The sequence below is a fragment of the Physcomitrium patens genome, chromosome 18 (assembly GCF_059467195.1).
Source record: "Physcomitrium patens ecotype Gransden chromosome 18, ASM5946719v1, whole genome shotgun sequence".
In the NCBI taxonomy this organism is placed as follows: domain Eukaryota; kingdom Viridiplantae; phylum Streptophyta; class Bryopsida; order Funariales; family Funariaceae; genus Physcomitrium; species Physcomitrium patens.
The window spans coordinates 10,964,021-10,980,309 of NC_143427.1; the positions used below are offsets into that span (position 1 = coordinate 10,964,021).

A 16,289-nucleotide genomic window follows, 5' to 3' on the forward strand; every position below is an offset into this window, starting at 1 on the left:
TTTTAAATCTTCCTAGACTTGCAAAGTTTTTCAATCCCAAAAAGCTAGTTGTGCAAGATTTTGACTTTATTGAGTCTTTATGGCAGTCTAATAATATAATTTAAAATGCTATACTAATAAAACAACATATGTCTATAAGTAGTAGTATACCTTTTTAAGTATACAATGTTATTCTATAAATACTTACCAATGAATATTAATATGTTAGCTTAAAATAACTTCAATTTTTTATATATATTTTAAGATATTTATTAGATTTTAAAAACAAGAGTGCATCTTTATTTTTATAAATTTAAGTTTAAAATTTGATTTGTAAAAAATTATTTAGAAGTTCAATTCCTACTGTGATTACACTAAGATAAGAATGAGCATTAGAGGGATTAGACTATAATTTGGAATAATTTTTTTATAATTAAAATATATATATACATATAAATAAAATACTCTTATTTTTAAAAAATTATTTAATCAAAATTTTATGCAGACATTATTATTTAAATATTTTATTTTTACAAATAAATATAGAAAATTATGAATTTTTTAATTTTAATAAAATTATTTTATCATTACAAACTTTATAATATAGATTTAAGTTGTATAGATTTTGATATAACATCTTCAAATCTTTTACAAGTATACATACATATATTTTTTAAATTAATATAGAATCAAGATTGCTAGGATTGGAAACAATAATAAAAAGTAACTATTTGATTAAGGAGTGGCTAAATTTTGTCAAAGTCAAAGTAGTGGTAGAATAGGTGTTTGTGCATTATTACTTCAACAATATCTTACCATATATTGATTGAGTTTAGCTTTTTTGAGTATTTTAGGTTTGAAAGAGTCTATTTTGTGCATAATTAAGCCACATTAATAGGTTATTTCAGAATATAAATACATGGACTTGAAGGAGAATTCTTATCCTACTCGGGATTAAAAAATATGCTTATTTATAAGCTCAATACTAAAAATAAGTATGTTTCTTGAGAATGATTTAATCTTTTTAGCAACTTCATTATATTTTCATTTAAAAAAAATATATATATATATATATATTACATTTTTTAATTCAATTTTGTTCTATAAATTAAAATTTATTAAGCTTTATAAATCTATATTTACACACACACACACACACACACATATATATATATATATATATATATATATTTGTCTTTAAACAACTTCTAAACTAATTATTTTTTTTCAAAACCCTCAACAAATTTCTGACGTGCAATGCCCAGTTTGAATACCTTTTAAATTGATCCAAGGACAAATTCTGTGTCTTAATAAAGTTTTGCAGTACAATCAGAAAGTTGATTATACCAATAATATACTGGCAGTTTCCAACTTGTTGAAATTCTGGTTTTGGACAGAATCATGTTAAGTATTCTATTTTTCTTAATTCCCATTTAAAGTAACATATATAGGAAGACAAAAAAGCCTTTCAAATACATATATATATATATATATATATGTATGTACATATATATATGCGGGAAGGAATGAAGGGAAGACAAAGAGCATTTTATGATTCCATGGTCAATGGTGCACTGCTTGCCATACAAATGATAGGGGAACTGTTGTAGACATTGGAATTGACGAAGATCGCCGGGTGATCTCATCAGTCAGCACGAATCACATGACAAATGCAAACAAGTTGTGATCAAATTAGTTATTATTACCATCGCCTCTTTAACAACGAAACATCCACACACTAAGCGTCAAACCACATATCGGACTTACGGAAGAACTGGTTCAGGTAAGTATTGGCTAGCACCAAAAAAAGCACAAGTTCTGAGCTCCATGACCCACTTCACACGCACTTCAACATCCGCTGTTACAGCCACTTCAGCCCTTAGTTCATTCAATTCATCTGCATTCGGATAGATTTGCAGAAGCCCCAAGTCGTGCAACATCGCTTCTGATGCACCGACACTCCAGTGAGGACTGCTGATCTAACTGCTGTTCTTTCGATCGACCCCACTTTACACCTCGGAAAGCTGCACCAAGTTGTTGACTAGGACAGACTGGCAACCCATGATTTGAACGAGCTTTTCACCTGGGGCGGCTGAATTCCTGGATGCTGAGAAAATTTATTATATTGCGTTACTAACAGTAACTCGAAAGCACCGTCCGATTCTTGGATCGAAGCGCTGATATTCGTTAAACTTCATCATCGTGGTCGGCGGGTTCCGGCGCATCGCGAGGTGGAACTAGTTTTGAGTAATCCCAAACATCATGGATATGTTTCAGTAATCTTTGTTTCCACACTAGGGTGGGTTTTTCATGAAGTTCAGAGCACAAATGAGCTTGAGAACCCTTCGGATTGGCAGCAGAAAGCGTGAATAGGGTCGTCAAGTCGTTGCAGGTTCCCCGTTTAGTCCGGGTTCATATTCTGACTATCATGACCGTGTGCCGGTAACTCCCCGAAAAAGTTTTGTGAATGGATGGATTGTTAAAGTAAGTCTGGGGCGACTTCGATGACTCACGCTTGTTGCAAAACACATGAATCTCCTCGTCAGGTGAGTGGTATCAAGGCTCTATACAGGCACGGACGTAGCAGTAGCGAGCTCCTGCAACAGTTAGTGCTGAGACAGCCGTGTATAATTAAGCTCACTGTTTCCAACGTTGACCACAATACTCTGCGTATGATCTCTGTTCCGACGTCCATCGATCCGATGTCGTCGGCGAAGACAACTAATACACCAAGCCTAGATTATGTAGGTGATCGTTTGGATAATTAGTCGGTGATGTGGGTCGGGGACCTAGTGTTGACATTTGACATTGTGAACGTTTGGCTTGCAGAGTGGAAAGTCTTTCTTTCAGTAGCATGCTTAAGGCGAAAAGCTGCATAAGGTTTCACCCACAAAGCGTGCGTATTATCCTGGCTTGGAAAAGTCTTAACAAATTCGTCAGTTCGTCGTCGTTAGGTCCTCGATGACGTGGATAATTAGTCGCTAGCTATGCCTTGAAAATTGATCTGTTAGGAATACAAACATCCACACTGTGACGAATAGCTTGGGAGGTGCTTTCTCTTTGCACGATATCCCGTCGTTACATCCTCTGCATGCTACTGAAAGAAACTTGTATTTCAGAGGAACCTGAGTCTTGCAATGTTGGACGTTAGGACGAGGTACAAAGCCACGCCAGCTAGCAACAAATTGAGCTTTGGTAATTACTCTTTCTACAATCTTGAATGATACTTTGCATCTCAAGTGATCTTAGAGGGGCAATTGGTGGGCGCTTGACCAGAGTTTGGCGTCTTACAAGAATCATGTATTTCGGCAAGTCGATAGGAATGTGTTCCGTTGAAGGAATTTACAGGAGTGTTACGAAGTCAATTGGTAGTTTTTGTGGTTGTTGGATGCATCGTCTTGTGGAAAATAAAGTACCGAAGTGAATGCTTCTCAGCCAAAGATTCATCAGGAAGAAAAATCTTATTTATATATATATATATATGTTTACAATTATTTCAATTATTTACAATTGAAAAGGAACGGCAAAGAAGCTCGATCATACACATGACTTCCTAGAGGCCTCACAAGACCATAACCCTGGAAAAGAAACCTTCCATGTAGCAGAGCTTGCGTCGAAGAAAAGAAACGGAATTGATCGCGATGGCATGATTATGTTGGCAGGCAGCTACCCTATCGCTCGGACCGGAACTGCGTTGCACTCATAACCATCACAACTCACAATCTTACATTTCCTCACCGTCACAACATAGCTGTGCACATTCGCCAGCATCCACTGAGCCTACTCTGTCAAACACCCTCCTCCTCCAGTTCGCCGACATTTGCACCTTCCCCGGTAACGTAGAACTGTGTCCAGGATAAACGATGCTGTGCAAAACTGGCATCGTGGCTATGGTGAACAAGAGCAACGAGACTGCGTGTGTGTGTGTGCAAAAGCACTGGATTCATGGCACCGGCGTCGATCTCTCGCTGACTCACTCACTAATCACTCACTCGCTTGTGCCTCGTTTGTCCATCGTCTTGTGGTCACCCTCTGCGCAGCCACTTGGAGGAGTGATGATTGTTTGTTGATTGTAATTACTTATTGCTTGATGGATTGAATGTGGGAGGATTTTAACTTGATCAAATGTTTTTTTTCCTTTTATTATTATTATTATTATTTTATTACTAATTGTTATTTGTGGTGATTTCTGCCTAGAATCTTTGCAAGTTGTGTACGCAAGATTCAGGAATTGAGAGTTGTGTATTGGAACTTGTGTCTGTTTTGTATGTATTGGAGTTGATTTCAGTTGGAAAGAGGTATTTTAAGGCTACAATAATGTTGAATTGCTTTGAGTTTCATATTTTATTAGTAGTCATAGTAGTAGTAGAGTTGTTTTAATCTTCTAATTTGAAATGTGAAATTGATAAAAAGAATAAAATCATATGTCATGGTACATCATTTATATTTTGGATATTATATTGGTCTAAAATATAAGATATGTGTGGGTAGAGAGTTTTGATTTTATACATAAAATATGTTATTTGATGAAAAGTAAAGTCTAAAAATCAAAACATTTGAAGTAAAAGTAATTCATGAGTTAAGAAAATTAAAGTAGTGATTTTTTTATTGTTACAATCTTACAAAATGTTTTAGTCATGCTTATAACACATAAATGATATAGATAATTAAGACATATAATCTATATTATATAAAAATGTACATAACAAATTAAATTTTAGATTGAAAGTTGTAGATACAATAACATTTAAGTTTCAAAAATGAAATATACTATATGAATTTTTCTTAAATAAGAAAAATAAAAATTAAATGTAGAAAGCTCAGAAACAAATATACAAATAATTTTTTTTCACAAGTTAGAACATCAATATATAAACTTCTCCATAGAAAAAATAAATTAAAATTTAATAATATGGTGATAAATATAAACAGATTAAAACAGAAGGTTTTAAAATATATTAAAATTAGAGTGATAAGTTTGAATTAAATTTTAGACCTAAAAAATTGAAAAAAAAAATCTAAATCTACTACAAGTAAAACTTTAATTTTTTTAAAATAAATAATAAAATGAAATAAAAATGAATAAACACATAAATATTTTAAAATAAAAGAATGAATAAAAAACTATATACTATTTAAAAATTAATATTACTATTTTTAAATACAAAGACCCTAAAGAAATTAGAATTTAGAATTAAGCACAAAACAATCATTATTGGAATTAAGAATGGCTTTGGTCTTGTGTGTATATGTGTACATAAATAAATATACATACATACATAGATCAACTTACAAGAATATCATATAGATATTTTTTGCAATGTTTTATATAACAAATATTATAGATCTAGCATATTTATGCCAATGTTTTTTACTTAAATATGATAGATAATTTTACATTATTCTTTATTTTAAAGAATAATTTCATAAAATAGTAATTAAATTTTAGAGTTGATTTATAAGTTTAAATTATTTATAAATTTTACATTATTCTTTATTCTATTTTTTTATTTTGATTACATAATATAGCAGCTTTTTTACTTAAATATTTTAAAATATATTAAATTTATAGATGAAAATGGTCTAAGTTTATAAACTCCAACTTACTACAAAATCAATTCGTCTTTATATTTTGAATATATCTTTATTATATTATAAATTATATATACAATTAGAGACAAGTTCATGTGCATAATTACTTAGATGTTTTTGAAACTAGTATTGAAAAGATGGACACATTCCTTATCTTGTCTTCTTATCTATGTTGTAAAAAGTTGGTCCTATAAAAATTTGTAAGAGAGATTCCAAGTGTGATTTTTTTTTTAGAACTTTCAATAATTGTCTATAAAAAATTTCAAAAAATTAAGAATAATCTTGGATTAATATAAAGGAAAAATAAGAAAATTCAAATATTGCAATTGACTAAAAATGCTTCTAAGAGAATATAGTATATTTAAAAATCTTAAAACAAATTCCAAAAGAATCTACAAGATTATAAAAAATCATAAAAAATAAGAATCATATATCTAAAACATCATAGAAGTTTGAAGAGTTTTGATATATATATATATATATATATATATATACGCTTATTGGAGTTATTTGTTGTATACTGGTGACACTACTTCCTTTTTTGTTTAAAACTTCTACTGATAATTCTAAACATCTTTTCTCTTACATCTGAAAAGCATTAAGTCTATTTATTAAAAAAATGATTTATTTTTTAAATTATAATAAATTAATTTTATCATTTGATTAAAAAATGGTTTTGATAATTATATTTAATTTTAGTAGCTTTTGATAGTTCAAAAAAATGTATGATAAAATTTTGAAAAATCTTATATTAAAGTCATTAATTGAAAATTAGTGAATCTAAATATATATTATATTTGTAAATAAATTTATTTAGATATTATTAATATATCATTGGATTTATTTCCGATTGAAAATAAAATCAAATATGAAGTTGATAAATTATTTTATTTATGACTTAAATATATAATATTCAAAAATAATAAAAAAAACTTTTTAAAAAATTATCATCTAATAATTATACAAGATTTACAAATAGTGTCACAATAATTTAAAATTAATGCTCTTATAGAAAATTAAAGATTATATCATGCAAAAAAAATTAATGAAGATTTACAAAGAATAGTAGGTTGTTTTAAGAAGATTTACATAAAATAAGTAGGTTAATTTAAAATTATATATATATATATATATATGTGTGTGTGTGTGTATATATATCAGTGTATATAAAATCTTTTTCAAGCCAAGGCTCGTTGGTTTTATTTCTATAGCTTTGGTACATCAAAAAGGAAGATTATTTAATGGAATTTCAAGATCTTAAATGTATACTACTACTTTTTTAGTTTTTTGATAAAATTTGATGTTTATAAAAAATGAAAAATCATAATAATATATTAATAATAATCTAAATATGTTTATTTAGATATATTTTAAAATTTTAAAAATTATTAAAAAAATCAATGATAGTTTGCATTATGTATAATTTTGATTTTGTTGTTCGAAATATCTCAAAACATTTTATAAAATGCAATTAGTTTTTACAACTAAAACTTGTGAATTATTAGTAATTTATAGTTTAAGTGCATCATGCTACATTTAATTTGAATACATATAAAAGTTTAAAAATAATTCGATTTTCTTGTATAAAAAATAATTAAGTATAAATAATATTTTTTTTTATTATCAGCATGATGAATTTTTAATTTATACATATGTATACTCTAATTTAGTAAATAATTTTTAGCATTCTTACTACTTATTTATTAATTAGATTACAATTCAATGATATCCCTTCATACTTAAGATTTTGAAGCTTCTTCCTTCTAGTAATACAACTTTTGTGTATTATCTATACTTCCATATCATTAATTGAGAATTTCATCACTTGTGCATTTAGGTGTTATGATAATATGTCAAAATTGACTCCACCTTTTTGTGGTATTTTTTTAATTAGTCATTTCACTTTATTTTTAATTTTTTAAATTTTCTCTATTCTTAAAACATCCATTAATAAATTATCCAACAAATTTTATAATTAATTTATCTACTTAGTACCTCACACCAACTTTTTATACTTTTATATTCAATATCAATCTTTTTCTTCTCTCATAAGTCAACATTAAGTTTTCTAACCCAACTCCACCATCATTGTTTCCAACTTTTTGAATTTTATACGTTTCCATATGAAGAGCTATTACAATATACTCCACCTACTCCGTGGCCATCAAAATTATAATTATCCATCCTTTAGACCTAGAAGTTCTTTTATTTCCTCAAAAACTTAGAAATAAAAATAAATGTAATCCACCACGACTTCACTCAACCACAAAAGCGCTCTAATTTTCATTCCTACAAGTCATTCTCCCATTATGCCGCGAATGGCAAGCCAAACGAATCATCCAAATACATCATCCAAACGATGAAAAAGCTACGTGGAAACAGGAAGGGAACGAACGCCGTCCGTCCAACAAACATCACTCCCCCTTTCACCGTCTCGGGGCCCACGGCGATAGGTACGCGATGCAGGGCACTGGGCTACCACCGACACCGGCACTGAAGGTGCGCCAGGCACGTCGAAGCCTTGATTGCGGCGCATTGATCAAGCAGATTAGTGCAGAGCCGAATTGGGATTTGGAGCCCGTTGTTGAGGAATTTCGGTGGCCATGGTGGTTCCTCCTCCTCCTCTTTCTCTCCCAGGGTCTGCACCGCTGTAGCAATTCCCCGCCCTACTTCCTCCCGTCACTTGCGTAGAACAGCGTCGTCGTCCTCTGCCATTCACCACCCCCCTCACGCAATTAATTCTCCCCGGCGGTGGCGTCTCCGTGATGGGTGGCTTATTACATGCGTCGCCAGCTCTGAAGCTCGTGAGATATGGAGTGAGGGTCGTGGGAGAATGTTCCTCCCTCGTTTGTCCAACTCCCAAGGATTACCCTTCACGTGTTGGTTGCAGAATGAGGTCCAGGTCTTTGAATAGTGGCGGGAGGAGATTTGGGGGAATTAGGGGAGGTAGGGTTAGCAGTGGCTTTTCTGAGGATTCTATCGCTGCGGAGGAATTGAAAGAAGAAGCAGGAGTTTCGACAAGTGGGGCGAGTGTGCACAGCGAGTATGTAGGAGTGCAGGTACTGGAGTGGGTTAAGGGGGGTTTGCGAAGTGAGGGGCTGCTTATGTACAAGGTCGCCCTTGCTCTCCCAGGGTTTTTCCTGCCTTTAGAATTGGAGGGCGCGCAATCCGTTGTAGAGGCACTTGTGGTGTTGGGTACAATTGTAATCGTTCATGAAACTGGCCATTTTTTAGCTGCGAGGGTGCAAGGGATCCACGTCACGCAGTTTGCAATAGGGTTTGGGCCAGTGATTTTGAGGTTTAGTGGCCAGAATGTGGAGTATTCTTTGAGGGCTATACCGTTGGGAGGATATGTGGCATTTCCAGACGACGACCCAGAGGCTTTGTACCAGCCTGACGATCCTAACCTGCTCAAGAACCGCTCCATTCCCGAGCGTGCCTTGGTAATCTCTGCGGGTGTCATAGCCAACCTTATATTTGCGTACTCGGTGCTCGTCGGGCAAAGCCTTACAGTGGGATTGGTAGAGCAGGAGTTTCTACCTGGAGTCGTCATCCCTGAAGTCGTCCCGAATTCTGCCGCGGCCCTCGCGGGAATCCATCCTGGCGATGTGATTACTGGGGTGAATGGCCATCTTCTCGACTCGACTGAGACCTCTGTCTTCGATCTTGAGGACACCATCAGAGAGAGTGCACAGAAGAAGCTCAATTTGTTGATGATCCGAGGCGCGGAGCTTTGGTACTTGGATGTCACTCCAGACGATGCCGGTGAAATTGAAGGGCTGCAGCTATCTACAAACTCAATATCTCATCGAGTGAAGGCTGGTAATGCTGCAGAGGCAATCGTCAAAGCAGCTGAGGAATTCAGTAAATTGCTCACAATTGTTACAGATGGTCTCAAACAACTATTCTACAATTTCACCCAAACTGCTGAGAAACTTGCAGGTCCGGTAGCGATTGTGGCGGTAGGTGCGGAGGTCGCACGAAATGATGACACAGGATTGTTCCAATTCGCTGCCATTGTGAACATTAACCTGGCAGTGGTAAATTTGCTCCCTTTGCCGTCTTTGGATGGTGGCTACTTGTTCCTCATCGCACTGGAGGCCCTGCGAGGAAAGAAGCTCCCGGACGGTGTGGAGCAGGGGATCGTGTCGTCTGGTATTGTGCTACTCTTGGCTCTCGGTGTCGTCCTAATGGTGCGTGACACCTTAAACCTCGATATTGTGCAGCAAATACTGTAGGTCTCATGATGTAGATTTGACACACATTATTTAATTATTTGGGGTTACTATGCCATTGAACATTGTGTAGATTCTTTTCATTAGACTGGATTAGTATTACTCTGAAATTCCCACATTTGTATACAAATTATCTTTTGCGTAGATAGTACTCTTAGCTCAGAACATTTTGTAAATAACATGAAAATCGCTCGTCCAAGAGCATTCCTGTGTTTACACCCAGTTTTTGAGATCCCAAACACTGTGGATGAGGCAAATCCAGAGTTGGTCACAATATCCTAGTACAGTGTGACCTCCCTCCCCACTTGTCAGTGTCCATAACAGGAAGTGTAACGATTACAGAGACATACAATTCAGAAGAAGTTTACGCAATTGAAATTGAACCGAAGATTTTTTTTTCGTTTTTTTTTTTTTTTTCAGATATACATTCCAACTGTGTACATAAAATAATAATAATAATAAATCAAAAAATCAAAAAATCAAACATGTGTGTCTTGCGTCCACTTGCACATTCACCTGTTTTCCATTCTCAGATTCATCCTTAGGATTAAAAAGTAGAAAGGAGAAGTGTACACAGTTTAACTTTCCTGTGTAAATGTAGTTCTTTTAACTGTTATATGGTGATGAATATAAACCTTCGCTTTTGTACAAAGAACATTGATTATAAGACTATTTATGGCTCACACACAAATAGGACACATTTATAACCCGAGTTCCATCAATATATAGTTCCAACGATACAATTGGACAGGAGAATCAGTCCAAAGCTGGTACTCTGGGACATCGTATATTCAGATGAATGTTTGATGTCTTGGGGGGCAAACCATGTACATCTTTTGTCCAAATATATAGAAGTTGATACCAAATTTTTCCGCAATTTTGTTTTCTTTTTCTTTTTATTTTCATATATCCACATGCACAACTTGACGTATTTGGATTAATCCAGCGCGTACATGTAGTTTCCAAAATGCGGTTTTTATTAGTCACCTGCACAAAAACTTTTTGTGACAGCGTTCTCGGTTTCTTTCTTTTCAAGCAAGGATATACTACACTTCTTAAAGCTCCCATCTGCTTGAGTTGCTTAATGAAAGTAGGGGAAATTGGTTTGCTGCGCGAAGGAATCTATAGCCTGTTCGTAAACAAATCAGGGTCTATAAAATGCTCATTTTACTCTTCCAGGTAAATAAAATAAATAGGCTCTTAACAACATTTCCAATCTCATGAAACGGTATTCTTGAGAGTAGAGAGAACACCACCTCATGAAGTTGGAAGTATGTCGAGTGTTCCCTTGATTCTAACAAGGCAATCAAGTTGGTGAGCAATGATTTTTAAACGTAAAATTCATTCTTTTAAGGATCATGTTCCTCATACAGATGACATGAGCAATGCAGGACATGCCATTAAATGAAGATGAGATTGACATCTCGAGGTACAAAAAATTGGTTCAATGTGTATGAAGCTGATACTGCAATTACGTGAAATGGCCGTACCTCATACTTCAAACCCAGGTGACCATTCATGCCAATTCACATGGATGGAAATCACGATTTGACGAGAATGTTTCAGCTTTGATTCGCTTATTGTAGTCCAAATTTCAGGCTGGCGGCTGCGCTTGAGATATAAGACCAACTTCTCACAGTTTTGCAGTCCACCCTCGTGCATTTGAGTAGAGCAGAGGTGACGTGGAGACCATGTTCATGCGATAACAGCAAAACCATAGTGTGCAAACCCACTCACAGGAAACCATGAAGATTGTTGGACAACTGTAGTGTGCTTTTGACTGGTCCATCAAGCAGCAGCAATAAATTACTCAAATAATGCTACTCCCTACCAGACACTACTCACGTCAGAGAATCGCTACAATTGTGGCAATCCGTGCCTCTAATGAAGACAAGGAAATGTGTACTGTAAAATTATTGGGTCAACCAGCTGCAATCGAGACCACCTTGCAACAGCTGTTAGTGTAACAGCAGAGCAAAGCCCCAAAACCATCCCAGGGCAGAGCGATGGCACAAAAAAAGTAAGAGCTTCATGTAGCGCTATCTTCACAAGCAACATACATTTGAGCATAACTTTATTCGGATTCTACACCTAGGGGATTAACTAGCACATGACATAAGGTTGCTACTATCTTACTTTAATTACTGCATAAAATAAAGTAAATTTCATGTAGCTAACAACTGCAATCAGAAATGCTGCAGTTCCATCAGAGGAAAGAAATCCAGTCACGCCAACAGGGACTTGTCTTCGGAGGCTACTCAATTCAGATAATTGGTTCAAACCTAGTTCATCAGATCAAATCACCATGGCGCGATAGATCAACGTATGAATGGATGCTAAAATCAATCAATCAATCTTACAGTGAGAACCAAGAAAAGGTGATGACGGCAACACAAATCTCACCTAAAAATCCATGAATATGTGGAACAGGATCAAAGCACGGGCTGAGTCAAAGAACTCTTAGGAGCTCAAGGAGTGCTAGGGTGGGATGGAGAACTCTTCTTCGAGTCGTCATCACTGCCCCTGATGATCTCCCCCGACATGGTTTCAGATTGTCGAGACGGCTCGGCACCGTTCTCTATGAAGAATGGGTGCACATCCTCAAGCAGGGGTAGCACGCTCTGCATCTTTGGTCGATTTTCAGGTACTGGGTCCGCGCATTTCATTGCAATCTGAAGCATGGCCACCAGTTCACCCTCAATGTTCTGATAACGCATGAGCTCTACGTCAAACACTTCGGCTGTCCATTCTACACGGACGATGGACTGCACCCACTTTGGCAGGTCGATGATTTCATTGTTGGAAATCGTTTGTGCGGGTGCTTTTCCTGTCAGAAGTTCCAGGAGTAGCTGCAAACCACACCCAGAATTGAAATATTAATGCACAATCAACAGAGTCTCACAAGCCATAAAACACCAACTTCAGAAATATAATAGGATATTGTGGTGCAGAACGGAAGCATACCACTCCAAAGCTGTAGATATCAGAATTCTGTGTCACTTTGCGAGTTGTGCCGACCTCAGGTGCTCGGTACCCATCAAGTTTTGAAGCAGCGGGGGAAGAGCTCAGCAATTGCGCTAGTCCAAAATCAGCGATGCAAGCCTCTAGGTCTCTGTTGAGTAGAATGTTGGAGGACTTGATGTTCCCGTGCACAAACCTGGGTCCTCCTTGTGCGTGCAGATACGCTAATCCTTTCGCAGCTCCTATTGCGATCCTTACCCTGGTGAGCCAATCCACTGGTGTGCGATTCTTGCCTCGGTCGTCTGACAAGCAAGAAACAGAATGGAGTGCCATTCAATGTCTAATCAAAGTGATTACATCACACCATGAACATAAAAGATGAAGTTCAACGAAAGCGAGGATTTGTATCAGGACGGAGGATCTGGCAAGATGTTTACTGTGAAGAAGGGAAGAGAGGCTGCCCATCGGCAGGTAGTCAGAAACCAGGAGCTTCTCATCCTTGGAGAAGTAATAAGCGCGAAGGGGCACCAAATTTCGGTGCTGAAGCTTTCCTACAACCTGGATCAGAGACTCAAAATCTTTCTTGTTCGTGATCACATCCCTTAACCTTTTGACCGTCACAACCGTCCCATCCTCCAAAACGGCCTTGTAAGCTGTTCCAGCACTCCCCTTCCCCAGCACCTCGGCCGAGGCCCTCAACAAATCCTCCAGATCAAATGAAAGCAAGGAGAAGGATACTAATTTATTCACCCCTTGCTCCACTGTCGTTGAAACAGCAAATTCTACACCACAGTCCGCACCTCCCTTCTCGCGCGGCTTGTCACGGGAAATGTCAGGGATTGTAGCATGCGAAATCTCACATACTTCGGGTTCTGAAGAAGAATCATGCACATTACTTCTAATGCAGAGACAGAAGACGAGTCCTATGAGGCTAAGGATCAGAAATGCGACTCCTCCTAAAACAATACCCGAGATTGCACCTGCCGACAGCTTCTTTTCACTCGACGACTTTGCAGTTCCTTCAGGAGCTACTAGACATGGGGATGCAAGAGGTGGACCGCATAAGCCGGCATTGCCAACGTAGGAATCTGCTGGGAATCTTGACAGGGTTGGTGGTACAGCTCCAGACAAATTGTTATTTGCAACATCAAACACGGTCAGGTTCGCCAGCTTCAAGACTGGAATTCTACCAGAGAACGAGTTGCCGCGGAGACTCAGCAAGTAGAGATCGGAAAGCAGCCCTACAGACTCTGGAATGCTTCCATTCAACCTGAAGAAACACAAGAAGTCTTTCATATCATGGTTCCTGGACATGGCGATTTCTGCGTGACATGCTGCGCCATCTGCAGAGAAGTGTAACAGTTTGACAACGAACAAGAACATACGCAATTCATGATTGTGGGACTGGAAATCTTAAACCCTAGATCCAACACGAAAGATCGCAATATCTCTCACCTGTTAAACTCCAAGCTCAAATGAGTTAGTCGTGGCCACAACTCCGCCACATTTGGAAGAGATCCATAGAAGTCGTTCCCCGCAAGGTACAATTCCCTCAAATTCTTGCAATTTCCTAGCTCCGCTCCAGGAAACAACTCCGACAATCTGTTGCCCCGCAAGCTCACAACCTCAAGTTTAGGTAGCATGCTCAAACTCCCCGGTGGTATGATCCCTTTGAGCCCTTTGCCCGGCAATCGAAATCCTGTGACCCTATCCCCAGTGCAGGTTATGCCAAACCAGTTGCAAGGTGAGGTCGTGTTGATCCACTTTAATTTCGTCCATCTTGGATCATGATATTCGCTGAACGTGAGTAGCGCTCTTCTGTCAGCTTCTAAGTTTTGCCCTGCCACTGAAACAACACTCAGCACCACCATCAAGGCGGTTGCCATCCTGGCCATCCTCGACTCCCGCTCATGCCTCCTCTTACACATTTCTTAACAGGAGCAAAGCTCCTTCACAACGCTGCGTCAGAATGGTATATCATCCTGGAAAGTCTACACGTGCAGAAGACAAGTTGCTGCTTCGAAGGAGGAGATTCTTGGGGCTAAATTTAACATCCGCCTTCTTTGTCTGGCTTCTCTATCAAAAACATATCCTTCAATTGCAGCTTGGGGTCACAATCACCAGGAGATCGCTTTACCTGTATCAGCGATTCTCACTAATTTCAGAGACAAAGATGATTAGGCCGCCTTCGGGAGGAGAGCACAATGCTCTTTTGCATCAACCATCAATCAACCCTCCTTGCTGGCAATGCATCACATCCACGCTACTGTAACGGAGAAAGAAAATTAGCCAGATGCAGCCGTAGGTTTGAAAAGAGTGTGATATGAATGTACATGCGTAGTGGGCTAAGCTACACACTAAATGCAAGGACGACAATGTACTTGCGGGAGCTGGATAACGGTCCATTTCGAACGCATGCACCTGGAAATAACAGCAATCGCAGTCTGACCTAAAAAACAGAAAAAAATAAATTAAATTAAATTAAAATTAAAAAAATTAAACCGGCACTACAGTAGCACACGGACGACAGTGTCCACAACGCCCTTCCCTCCGCTTAAAACGACACATATACTCCATCTCATACCTCGTGGATTCCGCCGACACTAAGTCGACAACAACACAGTTCCAAATTCCTTCGGCACACAGGATTGGTAGTTCCATGACATAGGGGGGTGATACCGTCGGGATTCTGATAACCATGCACGCTTTCCTTCAGCGCACATTAAGCTCACGTCCAGACACAGACCATCGCCACTAACTTCCTGGTTTTTTTCCCAACACAAGCTTCCTATTTGATTAGATTCAAATTGGATCAATAAACAGCAGGTGATCGATTGACCTCCTCGTCCATCTGCACTCACAATCTGCAACTGCAACTCCACTAGGACTCATCAACACAACGAAACCAGTACTACTACAATGCCCTCATGGAACCTACGGTGTCCGACCTCAAGCAGATTGTTTCACCTGCTCTGAATCGCTGGAGTCAGCGACCCCGATTGGAAGTTAGGAGAGGCGAACGCAATTCAACATCCATTTGTGAATTCGAACCGCGGTTTCCAAACCCGGGTCCCTGGAGCGGAAAAGCGTGGCGCCCATTGCCAGCTTACCAGACAATCTCTAGACCTCCCGAAATAGTGCGAGCGGGAGAGAAGCGTGTGTGATCCATCTCATCTCGTATTCGGTAACGGAATGGTGAGGGGATCGATCGATCGTCGATGATATCGATCGCGTCCGCGAGTGCCCCACTTCGGACTTTTGCAAATTCTCGGCGATCTGAGTCGTGACGACGACGAGCCCACTGTCACTTACTCCTCCCAACGAGCTGCCCTTCTGGCGTCAGTGTGAACGCAGTTTGACTTTCGTTCGTCGTGGGCCGAATTTCGTTCGTCTTTGGCCATATTTCGTTCGTTCCTCACGAATGATAATTCTGGTTATTGTTTGCCGTATTGGACGGTAGTGGGCCACCCAGAATCCACTCGCTTGAGCAAATATTTGACGCTTGTGAGGATGAAAAATACA

The 16,289-nt window shown here is 37.8% G+C and overlaps 2 protein-coding genes and 1 long non-coding RNA gene across 8 annotated transcripts; 2 read left to right on the forward strand and 1 right to left on the reverse strand.

Moving 5' to 3' along the window:
* The first annotated feature begins 2,167 nt into the window (after positions 1–2,167).
* LOC149987463 (uncharacterized) lies at positions 2,168–4,728 on the forward strand. Its single transcript, XR_016498359.1, has 3 exons — positions 2,168–2,525; positions 2,809–2,875; positions 3,099–4,728. It is a non-coding gene; the product is annotated as an uncharacterized LOC149987463 (long non-coding RNA).
* Positions 4,729–8,336: 3,608 nt separating this feature from the next.
* Positions 8,337–9,809, forward strand: LOC112295010 (uncharacterized). Its single transcript, XM_024546092.3, has one exon. The coding sequence runs from the start codon at positions 8,337–8,339 to the stop codon at positions 9,807–9,809; it is 1,473 nt and encodes a 490-aa protein (XP_024401860.1).
* A 1,860-nt stretch (positions 9,810–11,669) lies between these two features.
* Positions 11,670–15,888, reverse strand: LOC112295427 (putative inactive receptor kinase At2g26730). Of its 6 annotated transcripts, none has more exons than XR_002973643.3 (6): positions 15,352–15,778; positions 14,223–14,904; positions 13,205–14,037; positions 12,771–13,069; positions 12,210–12,655; positions 11,670–12,088 (listed from the first exon to the last, which is right to left on the reverse strand). XR_002973643.3 is itself a non-coding variant. In XM_024547007.3 (6 exons), the coding sequence occupies exons 3-6, from the start codon at positions 14,693–14,695 to the stop codon at positions 12,275–12,277; spliced, it is 1,986 nt and encodes a 661-aa protein (XP_024402775.1). In that variant the 5' UTR covers positions 14,696–14,904; positions 15,352–15,529; positions 15,735–15,888; the 3' UTR covers positions 11,670–12,274. The 6 variants fall into 6 exon arrangements, 5 of the variants coding, with proteins under 5 accessions (XP_024402775.1, XP_024402772.1, XP_024402773.1 ...); XM_024547007.3 differs by having other exon boundaries at positions 11,670–12,655; positions 15,352–15,529; positions 15,735–15,888; XM_024547004.3 differs by adding an exon at positions 15,149–15,216 and having other exon boundaries at positions 11,670–12,655; positions 15,352–15,777.
* Positions 15,889–16,289: the final 401 nt, after the last annotated feature.

What these genes read in the sequence shown, in the direction of transcription:
- LOC112295010 (XM_024546092.3), top strand. Translation starts at nt 8,337, where the DNA reads ATGGGTGGCTTATTACATGCGTCGCCAGCTCTGAAGCTCGTGAGATAT.
- LOC112295427 (XM_024547007.3), bottom strand. Translation starts at nt 14,695, where the DNA reads ATGTGTAAGAGGAGGCATGAGCGGGAGTCGAGGATGGCCAGGATGGCA. An exon ending in CCTCTCTTCCCTTCTTCACA is followed by an intron (nt 13,070 to 13,204) that starts GTAAACATCTTG and finishes CTTGCTTGTCAG; the next exon opens with ACGACCGAGGCAAGAATCGC. An exon ending in ATATCTACAGCTTTGGAGTG is followed by an intron (nt 12,656 to 12,770) that starts GTATGCTTCCGT and finishes TGTGGTTTGCAG; the next exon opens with CTACTCCTGGAACTTCTGAC.